The 21007-nt window shown below is 39.3% G+C and overlaps 1 protein-coding gene across 5 annotated transcripts in view; it reads right to left on the bottom strand.

The window, feature by feature from the left end:
* Window positions 1-21007, bottom strand: part of NTRK2 (neurotrophic receptor tyrosine kinase 2) — a 199462-nt gene that overhangs the window by 139843 nt on the left and 38612 nt on the right. For all 5 annotated transcript variants that reach the window (XM_062599007.1, XM_062599003.1, XM_062599004.1 and 2 more), the window contains exons 6-11: window positions 19157-19293; window positions 16478-16610; window positions 14647-14946; window positions 9688-9720; window positions 4936-5036; window positions 3284-3383 (exon numbers count right to left, since the gene is read on the bottom strand). In XM_062599007.1, the coding sequence (XP_062454991.1) occupies window positions 3284-3383; window positions 4936-5036; window positions 9688-9720; window positions 14647-14946; window positions 16478-16610; window positions 19157-19293 (804 nt within the window). The remainder of the gene's footprint in view (window positions 1-3283; window positions 3384-4935; window positions 5037-9687; window positions 9721-14646; window positions 14947-16477; window positions 16611-19156; window positions 19294-21007) is intronic.

Raw genomic sequence — 21007 nt, 5'->3', positions numbered from 1 at the left:
CCCAAGCTGTCCCCTCACCTTAGATATACAAAATGGAAAGAAGCCAGAAGAGAGGGTAGGTTATTTTTACACAGCTCCTTAACACATCTCAGTAGAGATCGATCTGTACAGCAAATGTACTGGAAGCCTCCAGCATACCAGGTGCTCCCAGTCATGTACATTGGGCCCTCTTCCACTTAGGTACAGTCCTGGCAAGAAGAAAAGTTGGTTTGGGGGGGGGTGTACGTGAGCTGTGCCACAGTCGTTCAGCACAAGTACACCTAGGTACGGCTGCTCTGACGCAGCGTACCTCAGGCCCAACCTCCTACCATGCACTAGCTCATTAAGTGAGGAGGGATTCAGCAAGGAAACAGTGCAAGAAGCGGCTAGACGATCCCTGTCCATGCAGAAAACAGAACAGATTGGCATTAAACAATAAGAAGTATAGAACAATGTCTTCAAGATGCTGCAGATGCCTGCTGTGAACCCAGAAGGGATGAAAAAATCATCCCTTACAAAGATATCACCTATTTGGGACACAGTGCAGACTGCCCTTTTACACATTTTCTGATTTTCAGAGGAACGTTTTCTCCCATTGGTACCTGGTAACACGAACAATACCACTGATCACCAGTTTTACTGCTCCAGTTATCACTGAGTGACTGCTTTGTTTTTTTCTGAACTATTGTTTGAGGAAGGGTGGGGGGAGGTTTAGTGACAGGGTGCCTGAGGTAGCTATTGTTTTTTCACAAGTTAATAGAAGAGTGAAGCACAGCCTTTTGTGCATTTCTGGCCCATATAACTCAGGAAGTTCCTTCTTATGAACACAAAATATTTTAACTTGCTTTACAAATATTTTACATGGCAATATGGATATTTTATTATTTCCCATTTCCCTACTAAACCACAAATTATAAAATAATGTCCATATCTTAAGTTGGATGCTAGTTTTCCTCTCACTGAACTCAGTGACAAACCACGCATGGAATTCACAGGAAGCTGGTTTGATCCTTTTATCTAGAATTTCCAAAAATACATATTTTAAACATATTATACTTCTAACTGTAAGAAATTTCCCTTCATTGTTGCCCTACTTTCCTCATCCTTAAATACCCCAGGTTGTCTATCTTCATTCATTATTTCTCAATATATGCTTATGTTGCAGGCTATTTGGAGCAGGCAATTTGTTACTAACATTCTGGGTATTACATACCAAGATGGTGCTTTAATCTTAGGTCTTTACATGTTTCTTTACTACAAATTAAACAATACTGACGATGATAAACTTAGAAAATGTTTCTGGGACTACAGATCCATAGATGGACCCATAGTGTGAAGCTTGACGTGAGTATAAACTTCAGAGAAGTCTGAGGCTCACTTTAAGGGATAATTGAATACCACTCCTTTTTAACACAAAGTTTGGATTTTATCTATAGCTTATAATGACATTTCACCACTACCACATATACCATGCCAGTGATTTGTTTTTGAAGGAATGTACCTGAACAGTGAACTCATTTTACTGCTCTTCTAACCATCACTGGTCAAATTAACAGAATAAAATAAACTCCATACATGTGATTTCTGCCTTACTTTTGGCCAGTCATTCCTTCCAAATCATATCCTTAATCAAATATGATCTAGATCAACAATTCTGCAACAGAAAATGACTAAAGTAAAAACTATGCTTATATATGACCATTATTTTTGTCAGAAGAGTCCTAATTGAAGATACTCAAGAACTACCACTAAATAAGGAGTTCTCTAAAATGTATCTTACTACATTACCATGCAAAATAATACTTTACCCTTTCTCTTTCAGGGTAGAGTTTACTTTCTAGTTCCTCCAAAAACGCTATGTTTTTAACTACAATGGAGATTTTTAAAAATCTAACAAGCATTCAGTTTTAAAGCCCAAACCTCAGGTATTTCCCATTACTGTTCTTATTTGGCTTCCACCTCCTTCAGCTGGCTAATGCATTTCAGAAAACGCTAGCCACAAAAAAAAATTTACTCTGTTTTCAATTCTAAGGAGTTTCTTCTGGTCTTTGGTCAAAAACTGCAACTCTATCCCACAGGCTCCATGTTGTTTTTCTGGGCTTTTCACAATGCTTGTCATATTTTAGGTTACCCCAAAGACCAGAAACTGCTCATCAGAAGGTGAAAGAAAAGATGGTTACCATCTCAGCAAGTTAATACATGCCATCTACGTTTCTGCTCTGCTCAAATTGTATCTTTCTAGGAATTCCCCTCTATAAAATAATGTACAAATAACCAAATACACATTAGATGTCTCTCAAAAGAATACTGTCAAGGAAAAAAATTTGGTTCAGCAAAATATACAGCCGTGGGGGAAAAAAATTCTGTGACACTACATCACAAGCATGAGTGAGAAGAAGGACATAAGGTTAACAGAAGCCTACCAAAAGACTAGTTACCACTCTCCCCACGGACCCTCATCTACACATCTTAAGAACAAGAGCTTGTCCTCTTTAGCACACAGCAAAAGCACTTTCTAGGCCTCTCAGCAAGATAAGTGTTTATTTTGTGTGGAAGGGTTTTTTTAATACAATTCCACCGACATCTCTAGACACAGACTGAGGAGATCAGTACAGTAATACTGTACTGGAGCTGTTACAGGTACCTCTGTGTTACATGTGCCTCCATCTGTCTGTAAAATAAATAAATAAACTAAAGAGCTAAGATTTCCTCTTCCACAGTAACAAGAGCACTTGCCACTCTCTGCAGCTGCCACTTCCCAAGGCACACACAGAAGCTCTAGAAAATGCACCCTGCAAAAAGCATAAGTGTGACAGGACACACTGCAAATACACCTTCCCCTCTTGCTGTTGTTTAGCTTTGAATGTGTTACCCCAAGGTTGCATTTACAGTATAGTTTGAAGTACCTTTTGCATACAGCACAGATTCTTGAACTGTTAAATGTTTATAATCAAACTCATATCAGAATGAATTTCATTTCTTATCCTCTACCTCTGTACCTCTCTCCTCTCTACCTCAACTAACATTTTACTCCAGGAAGTGTCCCAAAGGGCTGTGCAGTGGAAAGGAGAGAAATCAGATCTGTGGTAAGAGAAAACAGAAGTAGAACAGTTCAAAACAAAATTTTGTGCTCCTATCTATGTCTTTTTCTACCCTTACTTACCTGACAAATAAATGAACCCCAAAATATGATGCCCTTCATCTAGACTGTTCTTATGCAAAAGTCAACAGTAAACGCCTGTACAATCCAGAACTATTACAGTTCTGATACAAGATACAAGATACAAAAAACAACCCTACTTACCTTTCATCCCAAACTTAGAGTGTCTTCCAAACTTCAGAATAATTAGCATTATCACTAAGCCAGTACACACCAGTGCTGCAATTCCCACCACAACATAAACCTAAAAGAGAGGAGAAAAGCAAACCTACTTGTTTTGTTCTCATGAACTATCTTCAGTCATTCACTATAAATTCAGATTAACCCAATTAGGTAAAGAGATTCATTTGAAATAGGAAACATTTGAACTCGGATCATGGAGCACAGAAGGAAGCCACCTGTTGAGCTTTCTTCCACCCTGCAGAGAACAGGGATTCAGATACCTCTGAGAACCCCTTTTCTCAACATATATGTTCAAGGCATGTGGGAGGGAATGTTCATCCCCTCTTTTCCTTCCAGTGGAGTAGCGTGTTGTAGAAAAACACATTTAAAAAGCTTATAAGAAAACACTTTTTTAATGTGAAGATGATTGAACACTGGCATAGGTTGGCCAGAGAGACTGTGTAAGAGCACCTCCACTTTTGGAGATGCTCAAAACCCAGCTGGACCTGGACCTCGGCAATCTGCGCTAAGTGACCCTGCTTTGAGCTTGGGGTTGGACTGGATGATCTCCAGATGTGCCTTCCAACCTCAGCCATTCTGTGATTCTCCTATCAGGAGAGATGAGACTGTCTAGGATCCTCCCGATCTTTTAACATAGACTGTCTCCATGAAACAAGCAGTGTTAATGTGAAGGACCAGAGGCTGAGAGCACTATGGCCCCACTTCACTTCTTCACTTAACAGACAGAAACAAACAAAATAGGAGTTTTAGGAACTCTGCCATCTGCCCTTACTCTTACAACTTCTCACTCCCCAACCATCAACGCTGGTGAGAGCCACCAGGCAGGCTTTCTCCCATTCTGCACAAAATGGATTCCTCCCTCATCAGTTCCGGTCATATGTACTGAAACAATATCTAGCCTGCGCAGTCTCCTCTTCTATTCTTTCTCAACTCACAATTCCCCCCTGGTCCACAAATTCATGCACTCTCCACTGCCTGTCACCTTGCAGCAGCATCAACGCCTGGAGCAGGGAGGCAGCAAAGCTAACCAGACTGGCCACCGACCACCAGTTCCCAGTATTTCAGCACAGGAGTCCGGGGCAGCATGAAAGGTGAGGCACCAAAGAAACAGACCACCAATTCAGCACCTCCACTAAGATGTGCCACAAATTACCTTATCAAAAAAATACATGAAATCACATGCTAAAACATACAATTAGAATTTGAAAGTTCATTACAGCATGTCTTCCTTGTGAGCAGCAGCTGGGTTCAGGATGTGAACTCAGGTAAGTCTTTAAATTACCTTGAATTTCTTCGTTTTGTAAATAAAGAGTTGCTCTCCTTGGCTAAAACTGGAAGCAAAGTCTTGGACCGGCACATTACAATCAGTTGTTCAGAAAGGCATGAAACAAATTAACAATTCTACTTGTAATGAAAAGTGATCTACTCTTCCACAAACACGTGAGGAGGGGTGCTTTTTTTCTCCTTCTCTCTCTCTCAAGTTTGGTAACTACACAGTAATGGCTCTGCTGTTCTGGTACGTGAGGGTCCCATTACAATCTCCGCAGTTTCATTAGCTGTACAGTCAGAAAGTCTGCGAAGATTACGGATCAGGAAACAATGTATATACTTACAGTGATGCTATCTTCATTCTCTTTGTTGGAAACATCCGTAGAAGTGATTTGATTACTGTTATTTGTGGTGTCTCCAAGATCATTAGGCGTGGTTTCATACTCTTAGGAAAGGAAAAAGGGTTTCTTTTATAATTTTGTAATCTTAAGGGGGAAACAGTAGTCTTTTTTATTTCATTTCTATAATATCATAATGCTACTCACACCTTCTAGCATTTCGAATCCTTTGAAAATGATATGTTTTTTCTATTATACCTAATACATTTTGGGGGATCCTGGTGGCAGGTAATTTTGAGTAAATAGAGTGTGATTGACAGACTTGAGAAACGAAGCTGCTTCTCTTTGTACTATTATAGAGAAGGAATCTACACTACAATATATATTAGAAAAACTAGAGTTAACTAAAAACTCCATCCATAAAGCTATTTTTATGTGATTCTGACTTCCCATTAAAAATGAAAGACTGCCCTCTACACTGAACTTTCCTTGCCTTGTATTCAGCCAAATATAGGACAGTCTCAGAAATTAGCTTGGGGACTTTCTGTTTAGCAGAGGAGAACTTGGCAGCTGGCCTTTTAGCTAGTTTATTGCTATCAAATGTGAAATAGCTGTGTTTCTTAGGTTAAACATGACCAGAAATACTGTTGTGTGCATAGAGATTACAGTCTAACATGCTGAACTGTCATATAGGTAAACCTGAAAAAAGGCTAAGGGCCTGAGATGGTCCAGAGAAACATGATTAATCAAAACAATACTACTTATAGGTCTGCAGGGGTGAATCCAGGACAACTCCATCAAAAGAACAAACATGGCTTAATTATTTATAGTTATTTTAAAATGAAACACAGATACGTGCAGTCCATGATTTTCTCTCAGAATTATTCAAACAATGTAACAAAGATTAAATATTACACATATGAATTTTAATCCATGCATTAAAATAAAAAGGCTAAATGTATTTTATGATTATAACTAGAAATATATATAATGTTCCTATTTTATGACCATAAGATGGGGGTAGATGAAAGAAAGCAGACAAGGACAATAAGTGCATGTATTACAAATACATCTCCTGCACTGTAATTTAAATTTGCAATTGTGTATTTCTTTGCCTATATTTTGATTAAAATCAGTGTCACAAGCCTACCGATGAAATTGTGATCGTGAATATGAAAAAGCAAAATGTGGAGCCATAGCTCACACAAACAGCAGAGGCAGGAACTCTTCCGACGTTAGAGCTGCCATCTGGCAAGAAAAGGGAAGGCCTGTCTGTGCCTTGGTAAAGTTTATCTTCTTTAGCTCCCAAGGCCATTCTGGAAAGCTCTGCTGGCAACATTAGCAACAAGCTGCATTGGCCTTGATCTTCATGCATGCACAAACACACTTTCTTTCTGCACAGCACTCATCAGCACTCATCAGGCTGCAGATTTCTTTGCTATTTGAATCTACACAGCAACCTCTGCCACCAATGCTACAATCATTCCAATCAGATTGTCTAACCAACTCACATAGTCTACTTTGGGTCTACACCATCTAGGCCAAAGGACAGGAGCTTTTCAAGTTATAATACCTATTAAGTCTACAGAGCTTTCATGAGAAAACAGATTTAAGCTCCCGGCCTTTTACCGCTTAAATTCTCCAACTCAGCATTGCATCCCTATGCCTATAGTTTCCTCTGCAGCAAAGTTAAAATCTTTGCTTCTCACAAAGTTGCAATCCTTTAGTCCTTAGTTTGCAATTCTTGCAAAATAATTCCCATCCCTCACTTGCACAGGCAGCCTAGATAGGGAGACAGGGAGCTGCACAGACCATGTACTACCATCACTACAAGCTCTGGCACAGTGAAAGAGAAGAGTTCAGTTTTATTCACCTACAGGCAGCCCCTAGACTCTTGATCAGTGAAGAAATCCAGGTTATAACAAGTATCTCAGGATATAAGACTTGGATTTCTTTACAATTTGCTGGCAATATCTTCACTCTGATAGCTTTGACCATACAATAGGACCAACACATAAAATTAAGAACTTATCTCTATAATGTAAGTTTTTAAGAGAAAAATTTATTGCCCTTAATTTTAACCTGGCAGACACTGACAAAAGCTGATGAACTGTATTTGCAATTGTGCTTACACTCCTTTCTACCCTAAGCTGCTGGAAAGCATACACTGAAGGACTAATGGGAATGACCCAAAGTATTTCAGGTCTGGGTCTGTGAATTCTCTGAATACAGCATTATATTAAAATGTGAAAGGATAAAGTAGGCCACTTTGGTACATCAGGGCTGCATTGCCATTTCCCACTGTGTAACTGTGAACAATTTGCATTTGAAGTAGTGCCAGAGTTTCAAGGTACCCTGAAATGGGTGACCCAGGCAAGGAAAACATGCACAACAACCATCCAGCCAAAAAGGGGCAATTCTGAGTTAAATAAATTCCTGTTTATTTTGTTATGAAATACTGATATAGACACACCGCATTCACATGCAGACAGGGTCACGCCTCTTGACTCACGCTATGTGGGACTGCTATTGCTGCAGGGCTCGATGCCCTCGTGCTTCGTACCTTGCGCAGCCACACACACCGATGCCAACTGAGGTAAATCACAACTCAAGCAGGGCAGTACTTTGCAGCTGTTTTATAAACAGGGTGCAGAGCAGCTGGGATGCAGACAAAAAGCACAGTCACGGGCACCCGGGAGTCATTTTGTGAAACACTCCCGGGAGTTCAGTTTCATGGGGCATACCACCTCCCTCATTTTTTATGGCCACATCAGAAAAAGCAGCACAACATGAAAGCTTGAACTGAAGCACCAAAGAAGCTGGTTGAGCATTTGATTTCCTTGAGCAAGCCATTATTTCTTTGTCTCAGTGACTCCTCACACGAAAGGGTGGAAACCCTTCCTCCTTGCCTTTCCCACAGGGCTCTGCAGAGATCGGTTTTGGGGCACTAATGACTGCGCTGTGCTTCACACCCACAAAGCGCCACGTGCACAGGCACCCCCCTCCCGCCGCCCTGCAGACCTAACATCATGTGCACTTCTGTCAGCCCACCAGCTCTCCTGCTTCCCACGGCCCTTTTTAAAGCACTTAACGGAGAAGGTTTGGGCATGACTGCCCGTGAAGGACAGAAGAAGGGAGGCCAAACCCTGAGACCCATGGGAGGACCCCCCGCCACGCACCGGAGCGCTGGTGGTGAACCCCCAGCCCAGGCTGACTGGCTGTCCGGTGTGGGAGAGTCGTGCGGTGGGTCGCCCTGATCTGCTGAAGCAGAGCCACAAGAATCGCCCATCCCCGGGAGAGCAGGTCCTCGGGCGGCTCACTGCAAGCATTGGCTCTCCAGAGATGCGGGAATGACAGTTCCCAGACTTTTTAGCCAGCTTTATTTATTCATATCGCACTGACTAGACTTGTGAATTTGGAATAATTAAGGAAGTGGCCTGGACTACAAAGTGCTTCACAAAGCAAGCACTGAGTCACTGAAACAAAGATCAAAGACAGCCGTTACAAAAAGTAGAAAGCATAACCAGAAATAAAAAGGAATGATGTTTTAATCAGGACTAGATCTTTCAGGCTCTGGTTCACTTGCACAACCCAAAGCACACATTCCAACAGCATCTACCAAAGTCAACTGAATCGCAGTACTCACACAGTTAAAGTCATACACATGCATCAGGACCTTGGTAAACACCTCGGAATCAAAATATTCATGTGTATAACTTATACAACGCCACACATGTAGGAAACGGGGCAAACCATCACTCCCTTCCCTCCTCTTCCCCTCCTCCCACAAATAAAAAGTATTTGGAAAAAGAGGGAGGGGAAGCTATTTCCTAAGCATTTAAAGCCAAATTGATGCTTCAATTGCACATTTGCTAAAGTTTAATGACATGGAATGGAATCAGAGCAATAACATTTAAATCAGCTTAAGGAAGCTTGAATCATGTGCCACTTCATCCAAATAAAAGTATTCCAAACAGGAACCAGCTTCAGCTGGAAGCTAAAGAGTGTTGTGGATGTGCTGATGAGGATGGACTTTCATGCTGAGCAGAAGTACACCAGAAGCATTATGTGAAACTAGCCAGTTGTTTCTCGGTTTGCAGCTTCTATGACAGTGCACATTGGCTTTTGCTAGGTACAGCCTAAAACATTTTGACCAACAAAAAACTAACATGAACATTGTGTCATCAAGTCTCCTGGCATACACTCAGATATGACTGACTTGATGTTCTGCTTATGCAAGACAGATTAAGGGAAGGTACAAAAGAGCGGACAGAGAAAAATAAATTGCCTACAGGAAAACTCACTTGTGCCAACCTCATTTTTAAGGGGGATTTATGGAAACATTTTTAGAGGCAAAACAAGTATGGAATCATCCCTGAAAAAATAAATTAAGTTATATAAGGAGAAATCATGAACCCTCATTCGTTTGAGAAATGCTTCTTAAAGCTTCAAAAAATTTCATGTCCATGAGCTGTATCAGGCAGCTGTTATGCTACAGGACCAATTGTAACCATCGGTAGCAGTGGATTTATGCTCCTCCTAACCAGAATCAAAATAAGCAAGTAAAACATCATATTGCCCTCATTTATCTTAAATTATATAAGGCAGGAAAAGAACCAACAATACAAAGTACCTTTTAGAACTGTGTTATAATATGTGCCATTTCAGTTTAACTGAGCCTGACATTCAATCTTTTAGTGGTTTGAGTTCCTTCATTTCTATCATTAAAAGAAAAGAAAAAGAAAATCAAATATATACCATAAACGTCTGGATCCACAATTGGGCCACTACCTGTACATGGAAAAGAGAAAAAAAATAAAAAAAGAAAGAAAAAAAAGCCTTTGTAAATAGATTGCAAATGCTAGAACAGTAAGAGTTTCTTCAGGATTTTTTTTTTTTTTTTTTTTTTTAAGATTTCACGTTATTAGCAGTAACAATGGTCAATACCTACAAAAACACAAAGCAACATCAAAAATACTGTTCTAGCTGTTTATCAGATTACTCTTACAATTATTTTAGAGCAATTCTAACCATTAATGATTTGCTTCATGTGAAACAACTAATGCACAGGTTATTAACTCTGGTAAAAGCAAGCATATTTCTCAAATGGCCAAATTCTGCTGTGCAATGTTAATGCATACCTGGAATAAGTACAGCAGGAACTATTCTTGTTGGAAATCAGTGTTAAATTCTGACATTAGGTGGAAGCAGAGCTTGGTGGGAGTTACAATCACTAGCTTTTTAGTTAAAAAATTTTGCAATGAAATCACTAGGCAAACAGGTTTAGAGCCAGCCACACACAGCTTGCAAATTAAGGGCTAGAGGTAGCAATGGACTAAGCAGCACCACTTGGTTCACTCTGCCAGAAGATGCTGCCAGGAAGCCAGATGCTCAGGTGATCCACAGGCACAACTCTTCTTGAAAGAGTAAGATCCCTCATAGGCAAGGAAACTAGAGACTCCAGCCTTTACACAAGTAGACACCCATCTGGTCTATACTTTTCAGGATGTTACTAGTTACAGATCGCAGCTTTTTCTAATTACCGCACATGTGTAAGGCTGAGCACATATGTGAGCACAATGCACGAAACACCCACTGAAATTAGTATACTATTAGTCTAATCATGCTACAACAGATACTTGTGCTATATTTCACAATACCCATTCATCCTAGTTTATGATGTATTTACAGTGCACCTCATATAGTAGGCACCGAATTATCTTTTCCATATATTTACGCTTTCTTTTTGTTGGCTTGAAAATAAAATTGACAGATAGTTAAAACTTCTAAAGATGAATCAAACTCCAAAAAACATAATGTAGTTTACAGTATCATACAGTAATTCCATACCAGCAGCATTAAACTGGCATAAAGCCACTGTGAAGTATGATCTGAACACACTTGTTTCTGCTTAAGTCAACAGCGTGAGAGTCTGTGTTGAAAATAAGAGTTGCAACCTATTTGCGGAATGACAGCAGATAATTAGGTTCATTTAAAATACACTGAAGATATAAAACCCAGAAATACAAATTAAGAAGATCCCATGAGAATGGCCATGTCCATCTGTAGAAATAATTAACATGAGCGTGTACTCCTATCTGTCCTCAAGTAATTTCAGATCAGGTTTTTCTGCCCATAAATCTTCAAAGATTCAGTTTTTCCAGTATAAAACACACAACTGACGAAAAAATGTATTTCCAATTTACCTTCTTTATGAGTCCTACTTCTCATGATCTAAAGAAAGAAGAAGAAATCTTCCTAGACCTTCACTCCGGAATTAAATGGAAACATTGTTGTTACTGCTTACCAGAATTGGGATAAAATAATCAGATCAATTTAACTCCTAATTCCTGCCAGGAGTATATGTACTAGAAAGTCATCTACTCTACTCAAAAATCTTTTATATAACTAAATACTTCATATGAAATAAACTTGCAAAATCAAGAAGCTGGACCAAACCCAAATTTCTATACCATGTTCTCTACACAAAAACATATCTACTCAATCATCAAAACATTAGTTGAAACTACTTTAAATTAAACCTCACCACAGTAATTTTGCATGTTTACATGTAATTATTTTTAATCCAAACAAAGAACAGCATTGTTGTTTTGGTCCCTGCTAGGACAGGTTGTTGTGCAAATAAACAATTATAGACATATCCTATCCAATCACCTTTATAATCTGTATCAACTACATTTAGATTGCTTAATTCTTTCTTTACAAAAATGTTATTTTGAGAATAAAGCAGAAGCAGAAGACTTAAACCAAAAAAAAAAAAAGCTTCTGCAAAACAGTCCAATGTTATTATGCCACACTAGCAAGATGCATATTTAATATATTCTGTCACCTTGGCAAGATCCTATGTGACTTGAATTCTTTCAGCTGAATTTTAGAGTGGAAGGCTGGTAGATGAACAAGCTTACTTATAAATAGTTATTATTATTAACAACATCTCCAGTGCTCATTAGCTGTTACAGATCATTTATGGAAACAGTTCCCAGAATAAAACACTTTCTTGCTTACTGTTTGCCACACTGTAGTCTGTAATAGTTAAATTATTCTCAGCAAACATAGTTAAACTGGAGTCTGCAAAGGTTAGCAGATTAAAACTAATTTTAAAAAATCCTCACTAATAGAATGTGAAATTTATTCTCCTGGACCTAAGTATTTTGAAATCAAGTTTTAATTTATGTTAAATGTGATATCATTAACTTGATCCAAATCCCACTGTGGTACATGCCTTCCTGTCCTTTATGCCTGCATCCTTAGTCCAGCAAAAAACATTCTGCAAGTAGCAGAATGCAAGTTGAAAGCATCCTAGCACAAATCTTGCCGTTACTGTGTTTGATATAATTCTGAAGGTGGAATGGTAAAACAACAAGCTTCAGACTTTGTCGAATTTATTTTAAATAAATACATATTCTATAGATTAAAGAGTTTTTGTTGGGTTTTTTTTTCAGTGCATTTGCCTGTAAGTGATGTAATAACCACAGAATTGGTTCAAAGCTCAGTGAGGATACCCCACCCCATAAAAGATCAGGACTGATATTTAATTCAGTCATGAAGGCATGGAAATGAATATAATACCAGGGCGTGGGCCTAATCCTCATGCTTCATTATATGATACATGGGCCAAAAGAAGAAACTACACAGTAACGACAGGGCTGAAAAGGCCTTTTAAGGGTTTCAAAAATCCTGGCAGTGCTTTAAATAGTAGTAGCAGAGGGAAAGAAAAAATTAGCAATATAATGCATGGAGGATTCTAGTTTCTTAATACACGCTTTTATGACAGCTTCAGTGGAGGAGGCAGCAATATTGTGGAACATTCTAAAGCTCAATGTCATAAGCCCTATAGGAAAAAGCCCTACTAATAAAACCAATATTGAGGAGTCTAACTAGATAAGCAATTTCCCCTGTTGTTAATTTTAAGACTGGTTTGGTACGATCCACTACACATGAACTGATTTCTAACACAGTTACATTCTCTCTGCATGTATTCTAGTTTCCTCTACAGAGTTTTTGTGAAGCTTAATCCACTGCAGAGCTTAATCTGTGCTGTGTTCTTTAAGCACTTCTCATCTTGGATATTTAAATTGCTTATAATTATAAAAACGAAGGAACGAATAAATAATGCTGTCTTCCTATCTAGGAGGATACCTTCTGTTCTATTTAACAATTTAAAAGGCCACAACTGGGAAATTTTCGACCTACGGGGGAGAAGCATAAAGGGAAAAGGGAACAGGAAAAATGAATTTGAATGAAAGAATAAAATCAAATTCATGTAAGTGTATTAGAGGAATTGTTATTCTGATAAGAAAATGCAGCCAGGTTCATATTAAATAATCAAAGGGTAAGAGAACTTGTATGTAGAACGTGTATGAGGTGAACCATTTTACTCAGCTGTTATAATGCAGTATTAGAGGATGCCCATAGTTGAAAACATGGCATGTTTCTGTAATGATTCTATTTAAGGAAGGACTCCAGAGGAAACATAGGAGAGGAGCTACAAAGAACAGCAGGAGTAAATCGAGCCTGGTTGTATCAGCTCTTCACCTTCCTCTTTTAAGGGTGGAAAAGGAAAAGAACTGCCATCTCACCCCCCATAGCAGACTGAGCTGATAGGTATAAATGTTAAACACATGCTGTATTTTTATTGTTTATAGCCTGCAATGTAGGAGAGAGAATTTTAAAAAATCACATCATTTTTCCTATCACATAACATTAGCACTGCACATTGCTGTTTCAAAAAAGAGGGAGGCTATTTCTATCCCACGGTTAAAAAGCCAAAGGTACATACTCATATTTTCAGATACGACTCTCTGAGCACGTGCCTGTATTTCCACTCCTGCTGTGCAAGGTCCAGTCAGATTTTTTTCACATTTAGCAGTACACATACATGTGTGCCTTCTTACACTTACAATCACTTCACATATGGCTTTGAAGATGTGAGGAAAGATCAAACCGCAATGAACATCAACCACTTCAGCAGTCCCTGCAGTTCAGGCAGTTAGCCCACCTTGAGCTGGCTCACACAGCATTTAGGAGGGCTGACCTGGAGCCTTTAGAGCAGCATACGATACAAACATTTAACAGCAACCATCTTGAGCACAGATACTCCTGGGCATGCAGGTGCCCAACCTCCACTGAAGTGATTGGGAATTAAAAGTCTAGCTGCCCGTAAAGACCTGAGACCTTGTCCATCCTGCCTCTGAGTTCCTTGTTTTCTCTCCAGCTCCCTCTGGTGTCCTAAACAATACATTAGCAGGGACTGGCAGACTGCATTACTGATTTTACAACAAGGCACTAGATCCTTTGTAGGCTTAACTCCCTGTGTCCTTGGACACACTGCCTAGTTACACTCATACATGGTGCAGAAAACTTGTAGATTGACTGAACTGGCACTCAGTGCTTTCCAGGATCAGAACTCAGCCTAGAGAAAGCACCTCAGAAATAGTAATATTTAACAGCCTTAGCTGGTGCTGATAACGGTCACCTAAAGGGAGGTTTTACGAAGCAGTAGCAGAGCCTCCCTTCAGAAGCAATAAACAAGAAAATGTTAAAGAAAAACATTATTTTACAACTAATCCTGATGACCTTGATTCAAAGAAGAAAGTAAATATAAAAAGCTTCCTTCAAAATAGGCAAGCTGGCCAGGAGCACTATCCCCACATTCTCATCAATTTGCAATTGCTAACATAAAATCATCATACTCACCATCTCCAGGAACCGACATGAAATGAGCGTCAACACGTTTTTCGTCCTCTCCGTACTCGTTCTTTGCCAGTAAGGTATAAGCACCATTGTTCAGATGGGTAGGGTTGTCCAGCTGAAGGCAGCCGTGGTATTCACTTTGATTGATAACATGTATTTTAGTACAGATGTATTCAGACTCATTCAGTATAGCCCCTTCATAGAACCACTGCAATGTGGGTTTGGGGTTCCCTTTCACAGTGAATGGAATGCACCAGTGGTGGTCCGGGGTTGGAGATTCAATAAATGTGATATTTGGTGCAACTACATTGGAAAAAAGAGTGAAGAACATCAGAATGTCCTGAATGTGGCTTTTTCCCCCCTTCAAGCTATCAGGGAAAGTATCTGTCACTCATCAGTGATAAAATATGCTTGCTATAGGCATTGCACCTATCTGGAGGACACTCACACAAGAAGCCCACCTGCTCTACCTAGGATACTATGCTCAGAACAGAAATGAATCCCTTCTTCAGAAAGAAACAAAACAAACTAGTTTTAGACAAAGACCAAACCCCGTTTAGCTACTCAGACTCTGCAAGGTGTGGAAAATTCAGTTACCAGATCACGGAGAAGGGAGAGAGAGCTTTTAGCTTCACTGTACTAAAAATGGTGCAGAGGAGTGCTGAAGGAACAAAACAGTATTAAAAATAGTTAAAAGCTGGCCAAAAACAAGTAGCACTGCAAATATATTCAGCTAGGAATCCAAACTTTCAGATGATTTTCTTCACCGAATCAAAGCCAGAGCAGATGATCTCATTGCCTGGATTCTTCAAGGAGGGAAGGACCACTTTCCACGATACATTTTCTTTGTTCAAACCTGCTAAATGCCTCAAATTTACAGGCTTATACTCAGGAGATTGTTCCAACACCTTGCATATTATTTCATTGTTGGGAAATTTTCCTTGATACTGTCTTAACTGCATCCAATTTCATCTAGTTATACTCCCTTTTATCAATCATAACAGTGCCAATCTGAGAATCTCATTTACACTGTTCAAACACTTCTAATTTATGTCCCTTCCCGTAGCTATTACACATCCAATTTCAACCTACAACATATTTGAAGTGCATCTATAGTAATTTCACTAGTTTACTCTGTCACGAGCACATGCTGAACAGAGTTTTCCATCTACAAAGCGTTCCATTCCCATCTTCAATTAAACACAGGGTTGCAACTTGTGAAAGCATCCTGTCTATTTCACATAAAATGAATTCAGGCTGCAATCTTCAAATTAACACGCTAGTGTCTCTATACTACATGTCCCTTCCCCCTTCCTTGGCCCTGACGAATTAGTACATTATTCAAAGCTCTGACAAATAAATTTACATCTGGTAGAACAATGTTGCAAGTGTGTTATTTTCTGAGCAAAGCAGTTGTTGCTTTAGATTAAAAAAAAACTTGAAAAATGTAATTTATTATAAATAATTTCTAAGACCCTTTTGAGGTATACACATATCTTAGATTATAAGATAGCGTGTATGCATATGCACACCATTACAAACCTTTTCATACTGACAGTACCACTGAATATTTTGGGTTTCGGACGTTTACTTACAGATTATCCAAACTGCAAGATAAAGCATTTAGACACATAATTTTTGCAGAAGTACTCAGAGCAGGAAAAGATAAAAATAACAACCGGGCTATTCCCAGCATTAACTACAACAGATAATTCACATGCTTTCAGGGTGTTTTCCTTTCAAAAGTGTCAGCGCCCAACAAATATTTATACCCAAAAGAGTTGGTGCCAGTGTGGTTTGGCCTGGGGAGGCGTGTGCAGCCCTGCTTACGTACAGAACACCGTGAGCTCAGCAGACGCCTGGTCCTCTCCCACGATGTTCTCTGCTACACAAGAAATCCACAGTCCGCTGTCCATGGATGAAACATTTTTGATGGTTAGCGAGGCAGGATTCTTACTTGTGTCAATCTAAAAATGATCAGAAAAATATGCATTTGTCAACTACAGGGTGAAGAAACAAGGGAGAGTGCGCCATCGGCCACAGTTCAACAGCATTTTCCAGTTTCATTTCCTTTTTGCTATATCAGCCTGCAATTAATCGTAGTGTTACTTTGGTGTCTTATCCAAACCAATGCAAAACACCTACAGAAGCAATGCTAACCATCGGTGGCGGCAATTTAAAGCCCCAGAAGAGCTGTTCTGCTACAACACTATACTCATCCTTTCTTTCATCCTGTCACTTTTAGTTTCTCTCCTCTCTTAACACTTCTTCCCCTCTACACAAACTATTATTTCTGTACCCATTCCTTTTCTTGCCCCCTCTTCCATTTCGTGATTGATCTCTACAGTCTATCTCAGCTCTCTTTAATCTTATTCTTCACTTATACATTCTGCTCAGTCCTTGCTTTACTCTTCCTTTTATCTCTTTCCTTTACGCTTAGCTTGACACCTCTCCTGCTGCTGCCTTTTGAGCTCTACTACACCTTGACAACAATGTGTCAAAGCTGATTGTTACAGCCTCTGTTTTCTTAAATCAAGTCCCTAAAATGATATCCAATTACTATTTTCGTACTTAAGCTCCTTCATAAAATGTGAGATTATTTCTTAAGAGAGGAAAGGAACTAAAACGCGTTTAGAAAATGTACAGCAAGGAACATCATTTAAAAGACTCCTTTTGGGGATACTTTTCTTAGTGTACACATACGCTTGATGCTGCGCAGAGCACAAACAAATGAGATGTTGCACCTCTAAAACCACAGTGATGTCCAGTGGCAGCCTATGGGGACAGGTGGGACCTGGCCTGAAGGACCAGGATTTTAAACGTTGAGATGACACCTTAACTCAACTGAAGTCAAACATCCCATTGATTTCAGTGTGACCCCGGGGAGTGGAAAAGCCAACACCCCAAAGCACATTTCTTTTCGGGTATAACTCTCAGAGGCCAGGACTCCTCAGAGCAAGGGTTAGAGCTCAGGGCTCAACTGCACAATCAACACTGAAACGTACAGCAAGAAAAGCCTAACAGGCATCAACAGAACTAGACACCAGCATACAAGCCAAGCATGCCGTTAACTTCACAAAACCGGTGTTCAGTTTTAATTTTTGCTAATATTTCTCCTTGTAAATCGGGAAAGAGAGGAAAAACAGGCAAAAGCAGCATAGGAGGTGAAGAAAAGGGAGGCAGAAACAGAGATATGGAAGTGAAAAAAAGAAAACAAAAAACAACACTTGCAGAAAGGGAAGGATAGTTGTGAATGGCAAATGAGCTTTAAAAGGCACTCTTTCTTCTGCTACTGAAAAGACTACTGTGTTCCATGGTTAAGTTTGCAGCTAGCCTATATTATTAGCCCCTCTGAAATCTCACAAAGTTATGCCAGGACAGAATATTTCTGGAAAACTTGAAACAAACTGAACATGGCATTTCAAAGATAGGAAAGTTAAAAAATGAGGTGATCTCACTTTCTGAACAGTATCCCACATTTGTTTTGGCTCATAATTCCCCCCCCAAAAAAAAAATAAGTACAACTTGGCATAGGTTCCCCAAACTGTTTTAATTTCTTGTTCTTGATGACGACTGGTGCCTTCGGGTAGTCTTACTGATTAGAGAGAAATTCAAAAATAAAACTGGAGCTCTGCAGAGCTCTTATTTATGACAACTGAAAGACGGGTTAGTCAAATTCTTCATAGGCCTAATGTAATGACCTCCATGCAGAAAGTGCAAAGATTAAGAGATCTTAGAGGTTCTGTCTTTTCTGCACTGCAGGAACGGTTTTGCAGATATACATCACATGCCTGGTACAGAGCCAAAAGCTGTAGGCAGTTTGTACGCTCAAGAACACAGAGGAGCCAAGGCTATGAAATTGTAAATAATGGCAATTTTTGCACACTGTATAATGGTAACTTAAGAAATCAGCAGCTGATGAAGACCTGCTTAAATGCTTCTCCTTATCACCACCTCCATCAGAAAGGAGCTCCACTCACACACAGTCTAATAGACACAGAATACTGGGATCTGAGGAAATAAAATTTCCCACTCTCTGGATAGCTTTATTGTAACAACATTTTCAAACTTCATAAGAAAAGTTTGCCATTTCTTTTAGTAAAAGTTTCAGTTTAACTTCCAAGGCTTTCTGTTGCGACTTTGTTTTGTTGAAGGAAAATGAAACAAACCACAAAGTATTTAATATTTACAACCAAAGTTTCAGCTTTTGGTCTGAAAATATAATAAAATTAGAGACACATAGTTTTCCTCATGATTAGAATAGACTAGACTTACGGTTTCTATTTAGGCATTTGTGATAACAAGAAAGCACTTGTGATAATAAGAAATCTGTATCCTGATTCACTACATTATTTCCATGAAACTACAGCACTCTCATTTACATGAGCATCCAGAAACTACTTCATATTTTTGATAAAAGGTTAAATGATGCTGGAGATGAGGCTTTATTCCATCCTTTAGCGGATGTCTCTTGTCTGAGACATCTTGTCACACATTTGAACAAGGAACTTACCTCATGGTTTGAAACAAGGTTAGTGAGCACCCAGGACACATTAGGGGGTGGCCCTCCAGTAGTGTCACAGTACAACGTGAAGCTCTTGCCTTCCACGACAGTGATGTTGTAATTGCTTAAGTTTGCTGAGGGCAAGTCTATGATACAAGCAAAAAATAAAGAGAAAAGAGAAAAACATAGATTTGTTTTAGCTAGAAATAGACATCGCTTAAGTTCTATGGGAAATGTATGAGTACAATCAATAATACTGCTTAATCAGAAATTCACTGTGGTCAGTTACTGTTCAGGCAGGGAGTACAAACAGCATCTTTGGAAGTATAAGTACATTAAGCTGCTACAAAACATTTTTTTATGCTTTCTCCACTTCACATCCTAAAAAAACATTATAGCATGCAGAAATACATTAAGGTAATTATACAGGGGAATGTTTCAGGTGCGCAAATGGGAGTTACCCTAACTTCAGTTTTTGCCTTCTTAAAAAAAAAGAAAAGAAAAGAAAAGAAAAGAAAGAAAAAGAAGAAAAAGAAAAGAAAAGAAATCTTAATTCTTCAAAACATTAAATTGTGTCCTAATCTGTCATCTTTGTAGCAGCTGCAATAAAATCTCTATCTTCCAGTGACTAATTGTTATCCACTATACTAGCAGGAAAATCCCACTAGCCCACACATAGGAGATTTCAGCCCTCCCTCTCCCACAGGCCACAGAGACCAAGGTAGACCCCAACTCCTCAAGTCAAAGGCAGCAGGAGAGCACAATGGAGAGAAAGGACATAGGGCATCAGTGACAGCAAAGGGCTGCTACCCCAGAAGACTTGCCTACTGCCCTCAGTAAAGCACAGAGGCTGGAAGACAGTACTGCTTACTAGCTCTTGCAAAAGCCATGACTCCCTCTCCCTCTCAGAGCAACAAACCACTGCCTATCTCCTTCTACAGTGCCCAAAGCAATAGGCACCTCCAGAAGAGTGACGGCTCCAGTGTGCCAAGTGCTTCCAAAGATCCAACAAGCTGTAGGCTCCTTTGGAGCTGACCCTCTTCAAAAGTAATGCCTTAATGATAGCCATTAGGCACACAATGCCTCACATGTCATATTTATTTACGTGGCAAATAATTATGCAACATGCTGGAAATATCAGACCTCTCTTAAGAGATACTGTGCCATTGTTTGGAGCTGCTAAACGTCAGTAACCTTGCCCTCAGTTAGGAGGCATTTCAACAACAATTCTAGGCATGCTTTACTTGCAATTTATCACCTCAAACAACAGAGCTCATCTACTATGCTGGGTACGTATTATTTTGCAATGACTCTTCTTTTTCTGAAACAATGCTTCTCTTTCTTTCTCCTTTTTTTATTTCACCCTCTAATTGCAGTACAGCAGTTTCATCAAGGACTTGCAGGTAAAGTTTAGCAGACGGATTCTTATGATAAAGGTCCCAATTTACAATTAACCATCTGATTAGTGTGAATTGTAACACATTAATATGCTTGCTGGAAGCTCAATAGAAGCTACATGTATTGGAAATCTCTTAAGTTTAATTAGTTCAATAAAAATGAAATGAGAGCAAGCAATAGCAAAGACAAGACAAATTATTTTCTAGACAATGCTTTTTTACCTAATAAGATTTGAAAATCAGCACAAGTATACAATAACTGCTTCAGCAATTCTCCTAGTGCTTTAAGCATTGCTGTAATGTGATTCTTACTATAAGCATCATAGATTTCTTCTATTACGTGCACTTTATAAATCATACATTGAAGTATATTGAAACAAAGCTGCATGGTTTGTATGTCTTGATGCAGTAATCTGTTAGCGAAGGTAGCCATCTGCTCCTGCCTGCTGTGAATTCAAGTCTC

This window comes from Rhea pennata, chromosome Z (assembly GCF_028389875.1).
Source record: "Rhea pennata isolate bPtePen1 chromosome Z, bPtePen1.pri, whole genome shotgun sequence".
NCBI classification, from domain to species: domain Eukaryota; kingdom Metazoa; phylum Chordata; class Aves; order Rheiformes; family Rheidae; genus Rhea; species Rhea pennata.
Note: the sequence above shows the minus strand (reverse complement) of the source record. Positions and strands in the feature narration are given on the sequence as shown.